Genomic DNA, 17,272 nt, shown 5'->3' on the forward strand with positions numbered 1-17,272 from the left:
TACCCTGAATCTCACTTGGTGAAAAAAATGACATTAATGCCCTAGGAAAAATCATTGACCCTGCCCCAACCTCTTCAACCCTACCAGCTCCAGCTATAAAATGCACGTTCTAGAGCTCAGGGCTGCCAAGGCTAGGACTGGAGTCTGGTGAGGCCCCTTCCCCCCAACCCCAATAACAGCAGACAAGTGAAAAATATGTGCTTGGGGGTTGCCCCTGGACCCTCTTAACTGCCAAGCTCCTAAACTTTGTTTCAACTTGTTGGCCAAGCTAGAGCTGAAAGTATACTCGTTTTAGTGGACTATGTCCCTGGGAGACAGCTCTGTTAAGGGCTAGTCTAATGGAATCCCCTTATTTGGCAAAGATGAAACTCATTTGTTTAAAGGGAAAAATCTCCTGAAATATTTTATTTCAATCAGGCCAGAGAAACATGGTACTATATAGTCAGGGACCATGTCTCTTTTGCAGACTTTAACTGTTAAAATTTGCCCAACTAAGTCTGCTTTTTTTTTTTTTTTTAATTATTTTTCCAGAAAAAGCAATTTGGCAATATGTATTAAGAGCCTTAAAAGTGTTCACACCTATGTATGTAAATGCATAGAAAATGCCCTCAACAAAATGATATCGCTGATTACCTCTGGGGAGAAGACCAGGAACTGGGAGGGAGGTGGTCAGCAGGGACTTTAGTCATGTCTACAGTGTATTTATGTATTAACTAATTTTCATTTTAATTAATTTTAATAAGAGAAAAGTATCTTTCCATGACTAGGACTACCTCCCAAGGAAATAATAAGAAATTCAATGCAGAAAGAAATAAGAAACAACTAAATATCCTAAAATAGGGACTGGATTAAACAAGGAATACTGTTTTAGGGCTATATTATCTAATATCAAAATGATATATTAAGGAATTTCTAATTACATTGGACAATGTTAATAATATACTGCCAACTTAAAAATATCAGGATTCAGAACTATACCGAGTATAATCCCAATTTTTATTGGTAAAAAAAGATATTCATACCGTCACCAAAATGTTATTAGAAGTTACTACTCGTTGGTGAAATTATTGTTTTCTTTGTTATACTGAACTGTGTTTTCCCAACTTTCTCCAACTTGGCTTCTAGAATCTAGTTTCAGCATCCTTTTATATTTGCCTTTGGTCTTGTGTTGCAGGCGTGCTTGTGTGATTCGAGGCCAAGTGATGGCTGCAGATGGAACCCCTCTAGTAGGGGTGAATGTTAGTTTCTTGCACCACAGTGATTATGGGTTTACCATCAGCCGGCAAGATGGAAGGTACGTCAGTATTGCTTCTGATCATTGTGTGGGCCAAATACCGACTTCTAGCCATGAGTCAAACCAAGGCTCAAGTGATACAGTGTTTATAAGCCTATCTACGTTCAATCTGTATCTTAAAAAGTCATTGGTATTATTTATTTCCTCTATTCCCCATCTAAATCAAACCAAGTTTAACTTCTAACCAACCCTGTACTATTACCATCAAGTCTTCCTGAAACCCTGGCCATATGGAAAGTTGTCTAGCCTTCATCTAAGCCTTCATCATTTATAAATCCAGATTCCAAATCCAGTGAGATGATGCAGGTAATGAAGCATTGAACACCTAGGCTGTTCTTTCCATGATAGCCTCAAAATATTTCAGAGATAAAGTTGTCCAAAAGGTTTTTTCCAAAGGTATACAATTCAACCACATTAAGACATTAAAAGAAAAAAAAAAAAGTGTCCTCCCTAGACTTCCTATTTTACTAGTGGCTCTAACAGGTCAAAAAGCATGACCAGCTTAACCAATTTCCCTTGGTGTCTATATAACCATAGTGATTTAACCTTAAGCACCAACCACCAAGCTGCTCTCTAAGGGCTTCCCCAGTTTCTCAGAGACCTGGAAAGCAAGACCACTAGTTAAATCTTTTCCTCCTGGAAAAGGATTTGCTCACAAAAACATTTTTGTTGCCATCCTTCAGGTAGACATTTGTTTAGAATATTTGAGTCAGTAGGCCCACGTGTCCAGCTTAAACGTACCTATTTATGATTCTCAGGAACATTGTAATGATGGCTTTGAGGTGCCCTAGTCTCCAGGTGGCTACCCTTGAAATGTCCTACTGATAACCAGCCGCTTCAGTACTCATATAAAGAGACCTATTGCCTTGAAGCTTTCTCACAGTGTGAGAGACTATGTCATTTCAAGAACCTAAAATCAGACCTTATTATTAATCCTAGCCACTTCAGAATTGTTAATTGTTCAATTTGGGCTATGCTGAATTTATTTTTTCAACTGCCTCTCAAGAAAAGGCTTACAAAAAATAGTTAAAGGAGATATTAAGGAAGAGTTTTAACTTACTTAAGAAAAACTTTTTAAGATTTTAGAAAATTATATGAATTATTTGTATGTAAACTATATTGCTAATTAGTAATGAGCCGTCTATTCGTTATAACAAGCTCAGCAGAACTACTCTGGGAGCATCTAGTCTGTATATATACATATGTGTATATATGTGTGTATATATATATATATATATATATATATATACATATATATATGCAATAAAAGCTATTTCCTTTCAAATATTCTATAATCAGAGCTCTCTACTAATTCAAATGGACTTTTCTCTCAATTAGATTGAATGATGGAATTTTGGTAGTTCATGTACCAGTAGCTGGTACAGAAGACTGGCCTCTCGCTTACCAGCAGGTTCAACCATGTGCCAGAAATTGAGAAATGGATTATTTCTTTAAATAGAATATGCCCACAGGGACATTTGGCTTCTCATGGAGAAATGATGGGCCTTACGTTTTTTAGCTTGTGTACAAAGGTTTCAGTGAATTATTCGATATTCACAAAAGAACCTAAAAGAAATGTGATGTCTAAAAAATCTATAAATTTTCTGTTTCCAGTTTACAGAAAGCATTAAAGAGGGACAATTTTTATTGTTGTTTTTGTGTTTTTAATCTTAAGTGAAATGCCAGGACCCTCCCACTGAGCTCACTGTGAGAACTAAGTTTATATAGATGACAGATACTAGCCAGAGTCCCCTCTGGCAGTAACTCTTCCCTCAGGCTCCACAAAGGGTGTAGGCATTCAAAATATGTGCCCCCAATGACAACCGGACAGTCCCACTATCATCTCTTAGACATAAAGTGACAGTGTGATGAGAGTTTCCATTTCTATGTCTCTGCTGGTTGCTCCCTCAGATTGAGTTAAGTACATTTCAAAAGTAGAATATCATAGGGAAACTACAGATCTTCCTCAGTTTATGATGGGATTGCATCCCGATAAATCCATAGTAAGTTGAAAATATTTTAAGTTGAAAATGCATTTAATACACCTAACCTACCAGCATCATAGCCTAGCCTAACCTACCTTAAATGTGCTCAGAACATTTCCATTAGCCTGCAGTTGGGCAATATCATGTAACACGAAGCCTGTTGTAATAAAGTATGGAATATCTCATGTAATTGATTGAATACGGAACTGAAAGTGAAAAACAGACTGGTTGTGTGAGTACAGAAGAGTTGTAAGCATATCGGTTATTCACCCTCGTGATCACGTGGCCAACAGAGCTGTGGCTCGCTGCGCTGCCCAGCATCACAAGAGAGTTTCTATTGCATATCGCTAGCCCGGGAAAAGATCAAAATACAAAGTATGGTTTCTACTGAACGCTTATCGCTTTTGCACCATCATAAAGTTGAAAAACCCTAAATCAAACCATTGTAACTTGGGGACCATCTGTATACCTGAGGGCAAAAGGATTATAGAAAGGTTGAGGTTAGCATTTAGATACCTAGTGGACAGGGTGTGATATGCAAAATGCTGTGAAGTTCTGGCTTTCTGTCTCCAAATCTCAATCCCACCTCTCTGCCGCTGTGCCTTTTGTTCCCATCAATGGTATCACTGCTTTGGGTTAAGTTATTGACTCTTTCAAACTCCCTGTTATATGCAAATATGTTATGGTGGCTGGAGAACTAATTACCCACATTATCATCTGTCTGCACAAGTTAATTGACAACTTTCCCTAGGGAACCAGGAAAAGTCTAGGTCATGAGACCAAAGTGATGTATAAAAAGCAGAAGGCAGGATGGGAGTGGAAGACGGGTCCCTCTAAAAGTAAGAAGAGATTAGGTATGCAGATTGGGAGAGGCCAAAGTAGCAGAAAAGAAAAAAAAAGGCAATTCTAAAGGAAAGATGATGTATGAGTATCTACTGTATTCCTTGCATTTTCATACATATTCTGTTTCATCCTCATAACAACTTTATGAGATAGGAATCATTATTATCATCCTCCCCATTTGGCAGATGAGAAAACTTATCCAAATTAACACAGCTAATAAGGGTAGAGCCAAAAGTTGAACCCAAGTAATCTTGCTCTTACCTTCTATGATTTACCACCTTCAACTTAGATATGTAACAGATGCTCATATTAATAGTTCAGCTAATGATAAGCAAAATAGGTGAAGCACTGACATTCTTAGAAGATTCTTGAGAGCATTAAAGGTCTCAAGAACTTTGTTCGGAAGACTTTGGAAGATGAAGAGAGGGTTTCCTCTGTTTCCCCTCAAGGTAAGAGTTTGTTCATTTACGGATACCGTAAGGCAGAAATAAGCATTTTACATAAGCTACAATAGTCTTCCATCTGTGAATAGGGCTGGTCTGACTTATTACGGATTCACAGTCTCCAAACAAATATGCCCTCTCCCTTGGGTGTTTTATGGTCACTCTCACGTGACTTTGTAAGCTGTTCTTATTGACTCTTGCCAATGGAGACCATTTGTGGTGGGGGGATTCCCAAAGGAATTAATCATCCAGAGAGCATTCTATTGGGCATTGCAATAGTTTAGATGGATTGTTGGCTACAGATCCACCTTCCACCACCATGGCAATTAATGAGTCACCCAGACAGTGTTTACTATATATAATAGCTAGGTGGGAAGAGGAGAAATCAGTCAGGGTTCTGCAGAGAAACAGAACCTCTGTGTGTGTGTGTGTGTGTGTGTGTGTGTGTGTGTGTCTGTGCGTGCGCATATATGCATGTACATATACATGCATATGTGTGGATATACATATGTATATACACCATATATGTATATTATACATATACACATAAAATACCTATTATGCATATGTATTATACATGTATAATACATATATTATATATATGTATAATATATATACAGTTGGCCCTTGAACAGCATGGATTTGAACTGCATTGGTCCACGTGTGGATTTTTTTCAGTAAACTTGTATTACAGTACTATATGATTCGCAGTCTGTTGAATGTGGATGTGGAACTGTGGATATGGAGGGCCAACTGTAAAGTTATAAGCAAATTTTCAACTGTGTTTGGGGGGAACCCCAACCCCCACGTTGTTCAAGGGTTAACTGTATATAAAGAGAGGGAGAAAGAAAGATTTCAAGGAATTGCTTATGTGATTGTGGGGATTAGCAACTCCAAAAACTGCAGGGTAAGCTAGCAGACTGGAATCTCTCGGTAAGGAGTAGATGCTACGTCTGCAGTCTTGAGGCAGAAATCCTTCTTCCTCTGAAAAACTTCAGTTTTGCTCTTTCAACTAATTGAATGAGGCCCTCGCACATTATCAAGTGTAATCCCCTTTACTTAAACTCAGCTAACTATAGATATTAACCACATCTACAAAATACCTCCCCAGCAACACCTAGATTAGTGTTTGATTAAATAACTGGGTACTGTAGCCCAACAAAGTTGACACATAAAACTAACCCAACACAGGACGCTGAGAGTAAGTTCCCAGGAGAACTTAAAACTCAGTGTCTGCTTATGGAGATAATCAAAAACTGGCCTAGAGTTCATTTGAACTACAAGAGAAAACATCTGTAAATTTAATAGGGCAATGGATCTGATTTGAGAAGAAAGTTAACATTTGTTGAGTCCCTACTATACGCTTGGCTCTTAAGTCTTTATCTCATTTACTCACTTACGGTAGTAGCTGAGTGATAGACCATATTAGCCCCATTTTACTAATGAGGAAACTGAAGTTCATGAAGGTTAAATAATTAGCCCGAAGACACAAAGTTAACATGGCAAAGCTGAGATTTGAACCCAGGTGTGTATGAAGCCAAAATCACATTCTTTCTACAAAACAAGAAGCCTGGCCTGTCTGCTTAATCTTTCTAGAAGTAGAGAATAATTCCCAGGTACATATGCTCTTGTTTGGGTAGTTTATTTTTTGTGTGTGTTTGCATTTGTTTTTGTTTTCAAATAAATAAGCAGTTCGGTTTTAAGGACTCAAGAGCTGAGGTTTGGGGGAAGTAAATAAACTTGCCCAAGGACACAGTTGAATCAGTGTAGAATGTGAACCAGAGAAAAGCTCTCTTGACAAGTAATGTAGGATTTTCCCCCGCTATGCTTGCCTTAAACTGCTCCTGTATTATCATGAATTCAGCCTCTCTGTCTTAAACCGTAAGCTGTTTGGGGTTTTCTTTTTTTACTTCAAACCTAAATTATTTTCTAAAGCTAATGCAGTTCTTCAAATCCTCTTTTTGGAAACTGCCTTCATATTACAGCTACTTGACTGAAAAAGCAACAATAAAAAATATAGTATTAGCTATCCTTTGTTACTGTCCACTTATCTTTACATGAAAGATTTCTGCAACAGGACACAATTGGTAATACTATAATAAATATAATAAATGTCATATGAAGGGAGTGGTGAGATATCCATAATTAAGTCTGATTCACTATCAGAGCATTTTACCATTGAAAAGTGTTTTAAGAAAGGTCTTTTTATTTTTTAACACAGAATTGCTTACATCTGTCTCCTGTGGATTTAAGTTGCTTTGAATATTAAGGAGCATCCATTGCCCTTTATCCGTTTTTAAGATATAATGATAAGAATTTATCATTATCTTGTATACATAGTATTTTATGCTTTTTGAGTGCTTTCAAGTACATTATCTCAAGACATCATTGTACTTAAAAGAGCAGGAAGGTAGAGCCATCTAGTACAGAATGAACTGAAATCTGAGTCTATTATGCTCCAACTGAAGACTCATTTCAGAGACCAGATCAAGGGATGGACTTACAGAAGAGGTAGTCTTGTTTAGTCAGAGATATGGAAGGAGTTGTCAGTGGAGATTGACAGGGCCCATTACAGACGTACTTACAACAGGAAACGAAGAGGCATTCTAGAGCGAATCAGAAATCCTAAATCTAGAGTTCAAGTAGAATCAGGAGCCAAAGGGGGTAGCCAGATGTGGAGGGTTCAAGCATGGTATTGTTCAAGCATGTTTCACTGAACAAATTTCCTCAGCTGGTATCTCTCTCCAAATGCCATCTCAAAGACACCATCAGGTTTCTGACACTATGTTTGTGACCATGAACAAGGAATTTAACCTTTTGGCTCCTTACTTTTACTGAGTTAGGTTATAGGAATTTTTTTAAAGATGAATAATGCAGCATATTACAGATGTTGCTTAATGTTCAATGGCCATCTTTCAGTTCTCTCTAGCACAGGGAGGAGCAGTGATGTCAGATTTGGCTTTGCAGAAATACATGCAGTGATTTTGTTTAAGATAGCATTAAAATTGATTTATAAATCCTAAGTGAATATCAACTAGTGATGTGGAATTTTTTCTCAGAAGTCTACTGGATAGTGAAAAAAAACTCTCCATGGAATGAATATTTCGTTAGACGGAATAGAAGGAATAAAATAGAGAATACAAATGGATATAGTCGCGTCCCTAAAGAAGGAAAGAGCACTGAAATTACCTGTTTTTTAAACTTGAATTTTATTTTAGTTGTTCATTTGGTTGAAACTATCTTCTGTTTTTCCTTCTCAGCTTCGACCTCGTAGCTGTCGGTGGTATCTCTGTCATCTTAATCTTTGATCGGTCACCTTTCCTACCTGAGAAGAGGACACTCTGGTTGCCTTGGAATCAGTTTATTGTGGTGGAGAAAGTGACCATGCAGAGAGTTGTATCAGACCCACCATCCTGCGATATCTCCAACTTTATCAGCCCAAACCCTATTGTGCTTCCTTCACCACTCACATCATTTGCAGGGTCCTGTCCAGAGAGGGGAACTATCGTTCCTGAGCTGCAGGTGGGTACATTGACCTTGAAAGTATAAAATAATAGTATCCATGGGGTGCTCCACAGTGTATAATGGCTAGATTCCTTTTCCTGGTACTCCTGCCAGCCCTATAATGTGCTGCCCTTTATTTTTCAAGAGAAGCCTTCCAATGTAATCTCTCCGGCACACATTTGCAAGGTGATTGGCCGGGGCTATAAGGTGCTATCTCTGGCCATGGAACAAAGCAAGATGAACTAGCTGTCATGAGGATTAGACCCAAAACCTTGACCTGATGAACACTGTGCTCAGAAGAACAAAGCTTGCTGGCTCAATACTGATAACAGTATAATCAATGAGGTGGGACCATCTGCGGTTCTGAAATTAAAGCTCCTTAAGAAATCTAGTTTTCTTCCACTCTAATTCGTGTCCGCTGTTGTTCTTAGAAGTCATGACAACTCCTCTTGTTTAGCTGTGTTTAGTAAAGGTAGTCGTCAAGCCTATGCATTTTCTCTAAAACTGCTTTTTAAGTGTTCAAGCTTTATAGTCAGAGGAAGACATTTTTGAAACTTCATATTTTAGGATTCCTGAGCTTTTTTTTTAACATCTTTATTGGAGTATAATTGCTTTACAATGGTGTGTTAGTTTCTCCTTTACAACAAAGTGAATCAGCTATACATATACACATGTTCCCATATCTCTTCCCTCTTGCGTCTCCCTCCCTCCCACCCTCCCTATCCCACCCCTCTAGGTGGTCACAAAGCACAGAGGTGATCTCCCTGTGCTATGCGGCAGCTTCCCACTAGCTATCTAATTTACATTTGGTAGTGTATATATGTCCATGCCACTCTCTCACTTTGTCACCTCTTACCCTTCCCCCTCCCCATATCCTCAAGTCCATGCTCTAGTAGGTCTGTGTTTTATTCCCATCCTACCTCTAATCTCTTCATGACATTTTTTTTCTTAGATTCCATATATATATGTTAGCATATGGTATTTTTTTTTCTCTTTCTGACTTACTTCACTCTGTATGAAAAACTCTAGGTCCATCCACCTCACTACAAATATCTCAAATTCGTTTCCTTTTGTGGCTGAGTAATATTCCATTGTATATATGTGCCACATCTTCTTTATCCATTCATCTGTTGATGGACACTTAGGTTGCTTCCATGTCCTGGCTATCGTAAATAGAGCTGCAATGAACATTTTCGTACATAACTTATTATGAATTATGGTTTTCTCAGGGTATATGCCCAGTAGTGGGATTGCTGGGTCGTATGCTGGTTCTATTTTTAGTTGTTGTTTTTTTGTGTGTGTGTGGTACACGGGCCTTTCACTGTTGTGGCCTCTCCCATTGCACAGCACAGGCTCCGGACACACAGGCTCAGCAGCCATAGCTCGTGGTCCTAGCCGCTCAATGGCATGTGGGATCTTCCCGGACCGGGGCACAAACCCATGTCCCCTGCATTGGCAGGTGGACTCTCAACCACTGTGCCACGAGGGAAGCCCCTATTTTTAGTTTTTAAAGGAACCTCCATACTGTTCTCCATACTGTCTGTATCAATTTACATTCCCACCAACAGTGCAAGAGGGTTCCCTTTTCTCCACACCCTCTCCAGCATTTATTGTTTGTAGATTTTTTGATGATGGCTATTCTGACTGCTGTTGAGATGATATTTCATTGTAGTTTTGATTTGCTTCTCTCTAATGATTAATGATGTTGAGCATTCTTTCATGTGTTTGTAGGCAACCTGTATATCTTCTTTGGAGAAATGTCTATTTAGGTCTTCTGCCCATTTTTGGATTGGGTTATTTTTTTATTGTTGATATTGAGCTCCATGAGCTGCTTGTAAATTTTGGAGATTAATCGTTTGTCAGTTGCTTCACTGGCAAATATTTTCACCCATTCTGAGGATTGTCTTTTGATCTTCTTTATGGTTTCCTTTGCTATGCAAAAGCTTTTAAGATGCATTAGGTCCCAATTAGGTCTCTAGTAGGTGGGTCAAAAAGGATCTTGCTGTGATTTACGTGATACAGTGTTCTGCCTATGTTTTCCTCCAAGAGTTTGATATTGTCTGGCCTTACATTTAGGTTTTTAATCTATTTTGAGTTTATTTATGTGTATGGTGTTGGGGAGTGTTCTAATTTCATTCTTCTACATATAGCTGTCCAGTTTTCCCAGCATCACTTATTGAAGAGGCTGTCTTTTCTCCACTGTATATTCTCGCCTCCTTTATCAAAGATAAGGTGATCATATGTGCGTGGGTTTATCTCTGGGCTTTCTATCCTGTTCAATAGATTTATGTTTCTCTTTTTGTGCCAGTACCATACTGTCTTGATTGTAGCTTTGTAGTATAGTCTGAAGTCAGGGAGCCTGATTCCTCCATCTCTCTTTTTCTTTCTCAAGATTACTTTGGCTATTCGGCATCTTTTGTGTTTCCATGCAAATTGTGAAATTTTTTGTTCTAGTTCTGTGAAAAATGCCACTGGTAGTTTGATAGGGATTGCACTGAATCTGTAGATTGCTTTGGGTAGTATAGTCATTTTCACAGTGTTGATTCTTCCAATCCAAGAAAATGGTATATCTCTCCATCTGTTTGTATCATCTATAATTTCTTTCATCAGTGTCTTATAATTTTCTGCATACAGGTCTTTTGTCTCCTTAGGTAGGTTTATTCCTAGATATTTTATTCTTTTCATTGCAATGGTAAATGGGAGTATTTTCTTAATTTCAGATTGCTCATCATTAGTCTATAGGAATGCAAGAGATTTCTGTGCATTAATTTTGTACCCTGCAACTTTACCAAATTCATTGATTAGCTCTAGTAGTTTTCTGGTAGCATCCTTAGGATTCTCTATGTATAGTATCATGTCATCTGCAAACAGTGACAGCTTTACTTCTTCTTTTCCAATTGGGATTCCTTTTATTTCTTTTTCTTCTCTGACTGCTGTGGCTAAAACTTCCCAAACTATGTTGAATAAGAGTGGTGAGAGTGGGCAGCCTTGTGTTGTTCCTGATCTTAGTGGAAATGGTTTCAGTTTTTCACCATTGAGGACAATGTTGGCTATGGGTTTGTCATATATGGCCTTTATCATGTTGAGGAAAGTTCTCTTTATGCCTACTTTCTGGAGGGTTTTTTATCATACATGGGTGTTGAATTTTGTCAAAAGCTTTCTCTGTATCTATTGAGATGATCATATGATTTTTCTCCTTCAATTTATTAATATGGTGTATCATATTGATTGATATGCATATATTGAAGAATCCTTGCATTCCTGGGATAAACCCCACTTGATCATGGTATATGATCCTTGTAATGTGCTGTTGGATTCTGTTTGCTAGTATTTTGTTGAGGATTTTTGCATCTATGTTCATCAGTGATAATTGGCCTGTAGTTTTCTTTCTTTGTGACATCTTTGTCTGGTTTTGTTATCAGGGTGATGTGGCCTCGTAGAATGGGTTTGGGAGTGTTCCTCCCTCTGCTATATTTTGGAAGAGTTTGAGAAGGATAGGTGTTAGCTCTTCTCTAAACGTTTGATAGAATTCACTTGTGAAGCCATCTGGCCCTGGACTTTTGTTTCTTGGAGGATTTTTAATCACAGTTTCAACTTCAGTGCTTTTGACTGGTCTGTTCATATTTTGTATTTCATCCTAGTTCAGTCTCAGCAGGTTGTGCATTTCTAAGAACTTGTCCATTTCTTCCAGGTTGTCCATTTTATTGGCATAGAGTTGCTTGCAGTAATCTCTCATGATCCTTTGTATTTCTGCAGTGTCAGTTTTTACTTTTCCTTTTTCATTTCTAATTCTATTGATTTCAGTCTTCTTTTTTTTCTTGATGAGTGTGGCTAATGGTTTATCAATTTAGTTTATCTTCTCAAAGAATCAGCTTTTAGTTTTATTCATGTTTGCTATCATTTCCTTCATTCCTTTTTCATTTATTTCTGATCTGATATTTATGATTTCTTTCCTTCTGCTAACTTTGGGTTTTTTGTTCTTATTTCTCTAATTGCTTTAGGTGTAAGGTTAGGTTGTTTATTTGAGATTTTCTTGTTTCTTGAGGTAGAATTGTATTGCTATAAACTTCCCTGTTAGAACTGCTTTGGCTGCATCCCATAGCTTTTGGGTCATTGTGTTTTCATTGTCATTTTCTTCTAGGTATTTTTTTATTTCCTCTTTGATTTCTTCAGTGATCTCTTGGTTATTAAGTAGTGTATTGTTTAGCCTCCATGTGTTTGTATTTTTTACAGATTTTTTTCCTGTAATTGATATCTAGTCTCATAGCGTTGTGGTCAGAAAAGATACTTGATACGATTTCAATTTTCAATATGATCTCTCCTGGAGAATGTTCCATGAACACTTGAGAAGAAAGTGTATTCTGTTGTTTTGGGATGGAATGTCCTATAAATATCAATTAACTCCATCTTGTTTAATGTATCATTTGAAGCTTGTGTTTCCTTATTTATTTTCATTTTGGATGATCTGTCCATTGGTGAAAGTGGGGTGTTAAAATCCCCTAATATGATTGTGTTACTGTCAATTTCCCCTTTTATGGCTCTTAGTATTTGCCGTATGTTTTGAGGTTCTCCTCTGTTGGGTGAATAAATATTTACAATTGTTGTATCTTCTTCTTGGATTGATCCCTTGATCATTATGTAGTGTCCTTCTTTGTCTCTTGTAATAGTCTTTATGTTAAAGTCTATTTTTTTCTGATATGAGAATTGCTACTCCAGCTTTCTTTTGATTTCCATTTACATGGAAGATCTTTTTCCATCCCCTCACTTTCAGTCTGTATGTGTCCCTAGGTCTGAAGTGGGTCCCTTGTAGACAGCATATATACAGGTCTTGTTTTTGTATCCATTCAGCCAGTCTGTGTCTTTTGGTGGGAGCATTTAATCCATTTACATTTAAGATAATTATCAATATGTATGTTCCTATTCCCATTTTCTTAATTGTTTTAGGTTTGTTATTGTAGGTCTTTTCCTTCTCTTGTGTTTCTTGCCTAGAGAAGTTCCTTTAGCATTTGTTGTAAAGCTGGTTTGGTGGTGCTGAACTCTCTTAACTTTTGCTTGTCTATAAAGGTTTTAATTTCTCCATAGAATCTGAATAAGATCCTTGCTGGGTGGAGTAATCCTGGTTGTAGGTTTTTTCCCTTTCATCACTTTAAATATGTCCTGCCACTGCCTTCTGGCTTGCAGATTTTCTGCTGAAAGATCAGCTGTTGACCTTATGGGGATTCCCTTGTGTGTTATTTGTTATTTTTCCCTTGCTGCTTTTAATATTTGTTCTTTGTATTTAATTTTTGATAGTTTTATTAATATGTGACCTGGTGTGTTTCTCCTTGGATTTTTCCTGTATCAGACTCTCCGTTCTTCCTGGACTTTATTAACTATTTCCTTTCCCATATTATGGAAGTTTTCAACTATAATCTCTTCAAATATTTTCTCAGTCCCTTTCTTTTTCTCTTCTTCCTCTGGGACCCCTATAATTCGAATGTTGGTGCATTTAATGTTGTCCCAGAGGTCTCTGAGACTGTCCTCAATTCTTTTCTTTCTTTTTTCTTTATTCTGCTCTGTGGTAGTTATTTCCGCTATTTTATCTTCCAGGTCACTTATCCATCCTTCTGCCTCAGTTATTCTGCTGTTGATCCCTCCTAGATAATTTTTCATTTCATATATTGTGTTGTTCATCTCTGTTTGTTTGCTCTTTAGTTCTTCTAGGTCTTTGTTAAATGTTTTTGTATTTTCTCCAGTCGATTTCCAAGATTTGGAACATCTTTACTATCATTATTCTGAATTCTTTTTCAGGTAGACTGCCTATTTCCTCTTTATTTGTTAGGTCTGATGGGTTTTTGCCTTGCTCCTTCATCTGCTGTGTGTTTTTCTGTCTTCTTATTTTGCTAAACTTACTGTGTTTGGGGTCTCCTTTTTGCAGGCTGCATTTTCGCAGTTCCCGTTGTTTTTGGTGTCTGCCCCCAGTGGCTAAGGTTGGTTCGGTGGGTTGTGTAGGCTTCCTGGTGGAGAGGACTAGTGCCTGTGTTCTGGTGGATGAGGCTGGATCTTGTGTTTCTGGTGGGCAGGTCCACGTCTGGTGGTGTGTTTTGGGGTGTCTGTGGCCTTTTTATGATTTTAGGCAGCCTCTCTGCTAATGGATGGGTTTGTGTTCGTGTCTTGCTAGTTGTTTGGCATAGGGTGTCCAGCACTGTAGCTTGCTGGTCGTTGAGTGGAGCTAGGTCTTGGTGTTGAGATGGAGATCTCTGGGAGACTTTCATTGTTTGATATTATGTGGAGCTGGGAGGTCTCTGGTGGATCAATGTCCTGAAGTTGGTTCTCCCACCTCAGAGGCACAGCTGTGATGCCTGGCTGGAGCACCAGTGCCTTTCATCCACACGGCTCAGAATAAAATGGAGAAAAAGCGAGAAGGAAAGAGAAGGAAAGAAAGGGGGGGGGGAGGGATGGAGGGAGGGAGGGAGGGAAGAAAGGAAGAGAAAGAATGTAAAATAAAATAAAGTAAAATAAAATAAAATAAAGTTATTAAAATAATTATTTTAAAAAACATTTAAGTGATTAAAAAGAAAGAAAGAAGAGAGCAACCAAACCAAAAAACAAATCCACCAGTGATAACAAGTGCTAAAAACTATACAAAAAAAGAAAAAAAAAAAAAAGGACAGACAGAACCCTAGGACAAATGGTGAAAGCAAAGCTATACAGACAAAATCTCACACAGAACCATACACATACACACTCACAAAAAGAGGAAAAGAGGAAAAAATAATATATCTTGCTCCCAAAGTCCACCTCCTCAATTTGGGATGATTCGTTGTCTATTCAGGTATTCCACAGATGCAGGGTACGTGAAGTTGATTGTGGAGATTTAATCCACTGCTCCTGAGGCTGCTGGGAGAGATTTCCCTTTCTCTTCTTTGTTCGCACAGTTCCTGGGGTTCTGCTTTGGATTTGGCCCCGCCTCTGCGCGTAGGTCGCCTGAGGGCGTCTGTTCTTTGCTCAGACAGGACAGGGTTAAAGGAGCAGCTGCTTCGGGGGCTCTGGCTCACTCAGCCCGGTGGGAGGGAGGGGCACGGGTGCGGGGCGAGTCTGTGGCGGCAGAGGCCGGCGTAAGTTTGCACCAGCCTGAGGCGCACCGTGCGTTCTCCCCGGGAAGTTGGCCCTGGATCCCGGGACCCCGGCACTGGCGGGCTGCACAGGCTCCCGGGAGCAGAGGTGTGGAGAGTGACCTGTGCTCGCACACAGGCTTCTTGGTGGCGGCAGCAGCAGCCTTAGCATCTTATGACAGTCTCTGGGGTCCGCGCTGATAGCCACGGCTCGCGCCCGTTTCTGGAGCTCCTTTAAGCAGTGCTCTTAATCCCCTCTCCTCGCGCACCAGGAAACAGAGAGGCAAGAAAAAGTCTCTTGTCTCTTCGACAGCTCCAGACTTCTCCGGGACTCCCTCCCGGCTAGCCGTGGTGCACTAACCCCTTCAGGCTGTGTTCACGCAGGCAACCCCAGTCCTCTCCCGCATCCGACCGAAGCCCGAGCCTCAGCCCCCAGCCCCCGCCCGCCCCGGCAGGTGAGCAGACAAGCCTCTCGGGCTGGTGAGTGCTGGTCGGCCCCGATCCTCTGTGCGGGAATCTCTCCGCTTTGCCCTCCGCACCCCTGTCGCTGCGCTCTCCTCCGTGGCTCCGGAGCTTCCCCCTCCGCCACCCGCAGTCTCCGCCCGCCAAGGGGCTTCTAGTGTGTGGGAACCTTTCCTCCTTCACGGCTCCTTCCCACTGGTGCAGGTCCCCTCCCTAGTCTTTTGTCTCTGTTTATTCTTTTTTCTTTTGCCCTACCCAGGTACGTGGGGAGTTTCTTGCCTTTTGGGAGGTCTGATTTCTTCTTCTAGCAGTCAGTAGATGTTCTGTAGGAGTTGTTCCACATGTAGATGTGTTTCTGATGTATTTGTGGGGAGGAAGGTGATCTTCACGTCTTACTCTTCCACCACCTTGAAGCTCCTCCTATAAAACTCTATCTTTTCTGCCCCCTGTGTGGCCTCAATAACTTGATAGTTTCCAGCTCCCCCGATATTCCTCTTTTTTTTTTTTTTTTTTTTTTGGTACGCAGGCCTCTCACTGTCGTGGCCTCTCCCGTTGCGGAGCACAGGCTCCGGACGCGCAGGCTCAGCGGCCACGGCTCACGGGCCCAGTCGCTCCGCGGCATGTGGGATCTTCCCGGACCGGGGCACGAACCCGTGTCCCCTGCATCGGCAGGCGGATTCTCAACCACTGCGCCACCAGGGAAGCCCATCCGATATTCCTCTTGATTGAGTGCTTTTTCAGTATACCATGACCCCAGCCTCACGCAGAGCTGCTCGCCAAGCCTGGGCCGGGTCCTGGTGCCCAAGCTTGCCTGGCCTCTGCGTGGCCACGCACTGCAAAGGGGGCTCTAGCTCGCCGCCGCCTCCACCGTCCACGAGGGTGCAACCGCGCCTGAGCTGCTGGGCTGGGGCACAGCCAGGAAGTGGCAGCCTGAGGATTTTTCTTTATTGATCATTCAGTATTTTCATTTCAAGTCTAAGTCATTCAGATAGCCATAGTACAATTTTCTCAGTATGTTATAGAAACATTTTAATGGTACTTTAATTTTAATATTTTAATGATAGTTTAATGTCCACCAAAATGGACTCATAAATCAGACAGATCCAGGATTCAAGTATACTCGAGAAGAGGTAAATGAACAGTCAACGATTGAATTGGTTTTTTCTTCCATCACAGCATCCCCACCAGCTGTTAGCACTGCCCAGAGGATACCACTTGAGAAAGGCTCACAAAAAATAGTACTCTCCACAAAAAGGAGTCTGGAGAGTTGCCACTCCTGTCTTTTCTATTGTTTTCCTGAAGAAAGGAAGAAAACACTAGATAGTATTTATTGAGTACCTTGGGCGGGTACACCAATCCTTTCACAGATATTAGGAAGCATGGATCTCTTTCAATACAAGTTTTCAAACTGCTCTAGGATTGCATGATTACTTAGGGAAATGAAATACCAAGGTGGTAAGTGTCATGCTATCCTTCACTATTGTACTTCTGCCAGCATCTAAGAAGAGAGAGCCAGTGGACAGCTTTGGTATCAAATAGCTAATGTAGAGGAAGAAAAACTGGGCAAAGAATAGACAAAAGGGATTTGTGCCCTCAGAAAGAGAAGAATGACTAGAAATCCTGGACAATATGAGATAGAGTGTGTTT

General features: G+C 40.0%; 1 protein-coding gene across 4 annotated transcripts in view; it reads left to right on the forward strand.

The window, feature by feature from the left end:
* TENM1 (teneurin transmembrane protein 1) overlaps positions 1-17,272 on the forward strand; it is an 803,989-nt gene that overhangs the window by 643,215 nt on the left and 143,502 nt on the right. For all 4 annotated transcript variants that reach the window (XM_059050038.2, XM_059050032.2, XM_059050043.2 and 1 more), the window contains 2 exons: positions 1,175-1,294; positions 7,826-8,087. In XM_059050038.2, the coding sequence (XP_058906021.1) occupies positions 1,175-1,294; positions 7,826-8,087 (382 nt within the window). The remainder of the gene's footprint in view (positions 1-1,174; positions 1,295-7,825; positions 8,088-17,272) is intronic.

This window comes from Kogia breviceps, chromosome X (assembly GCF_026419965.1).
Source record: "Kogia breviceps isolate mKogBre1 chromosome X, mKogBre1 haplotype 1, whole genome shotgun sequence".
NCBI lineage: Eukaryota > Metazoa > Chordata > Mammalia > Artiodactyla > Physeteridae > Kogia > Kogia breviceps.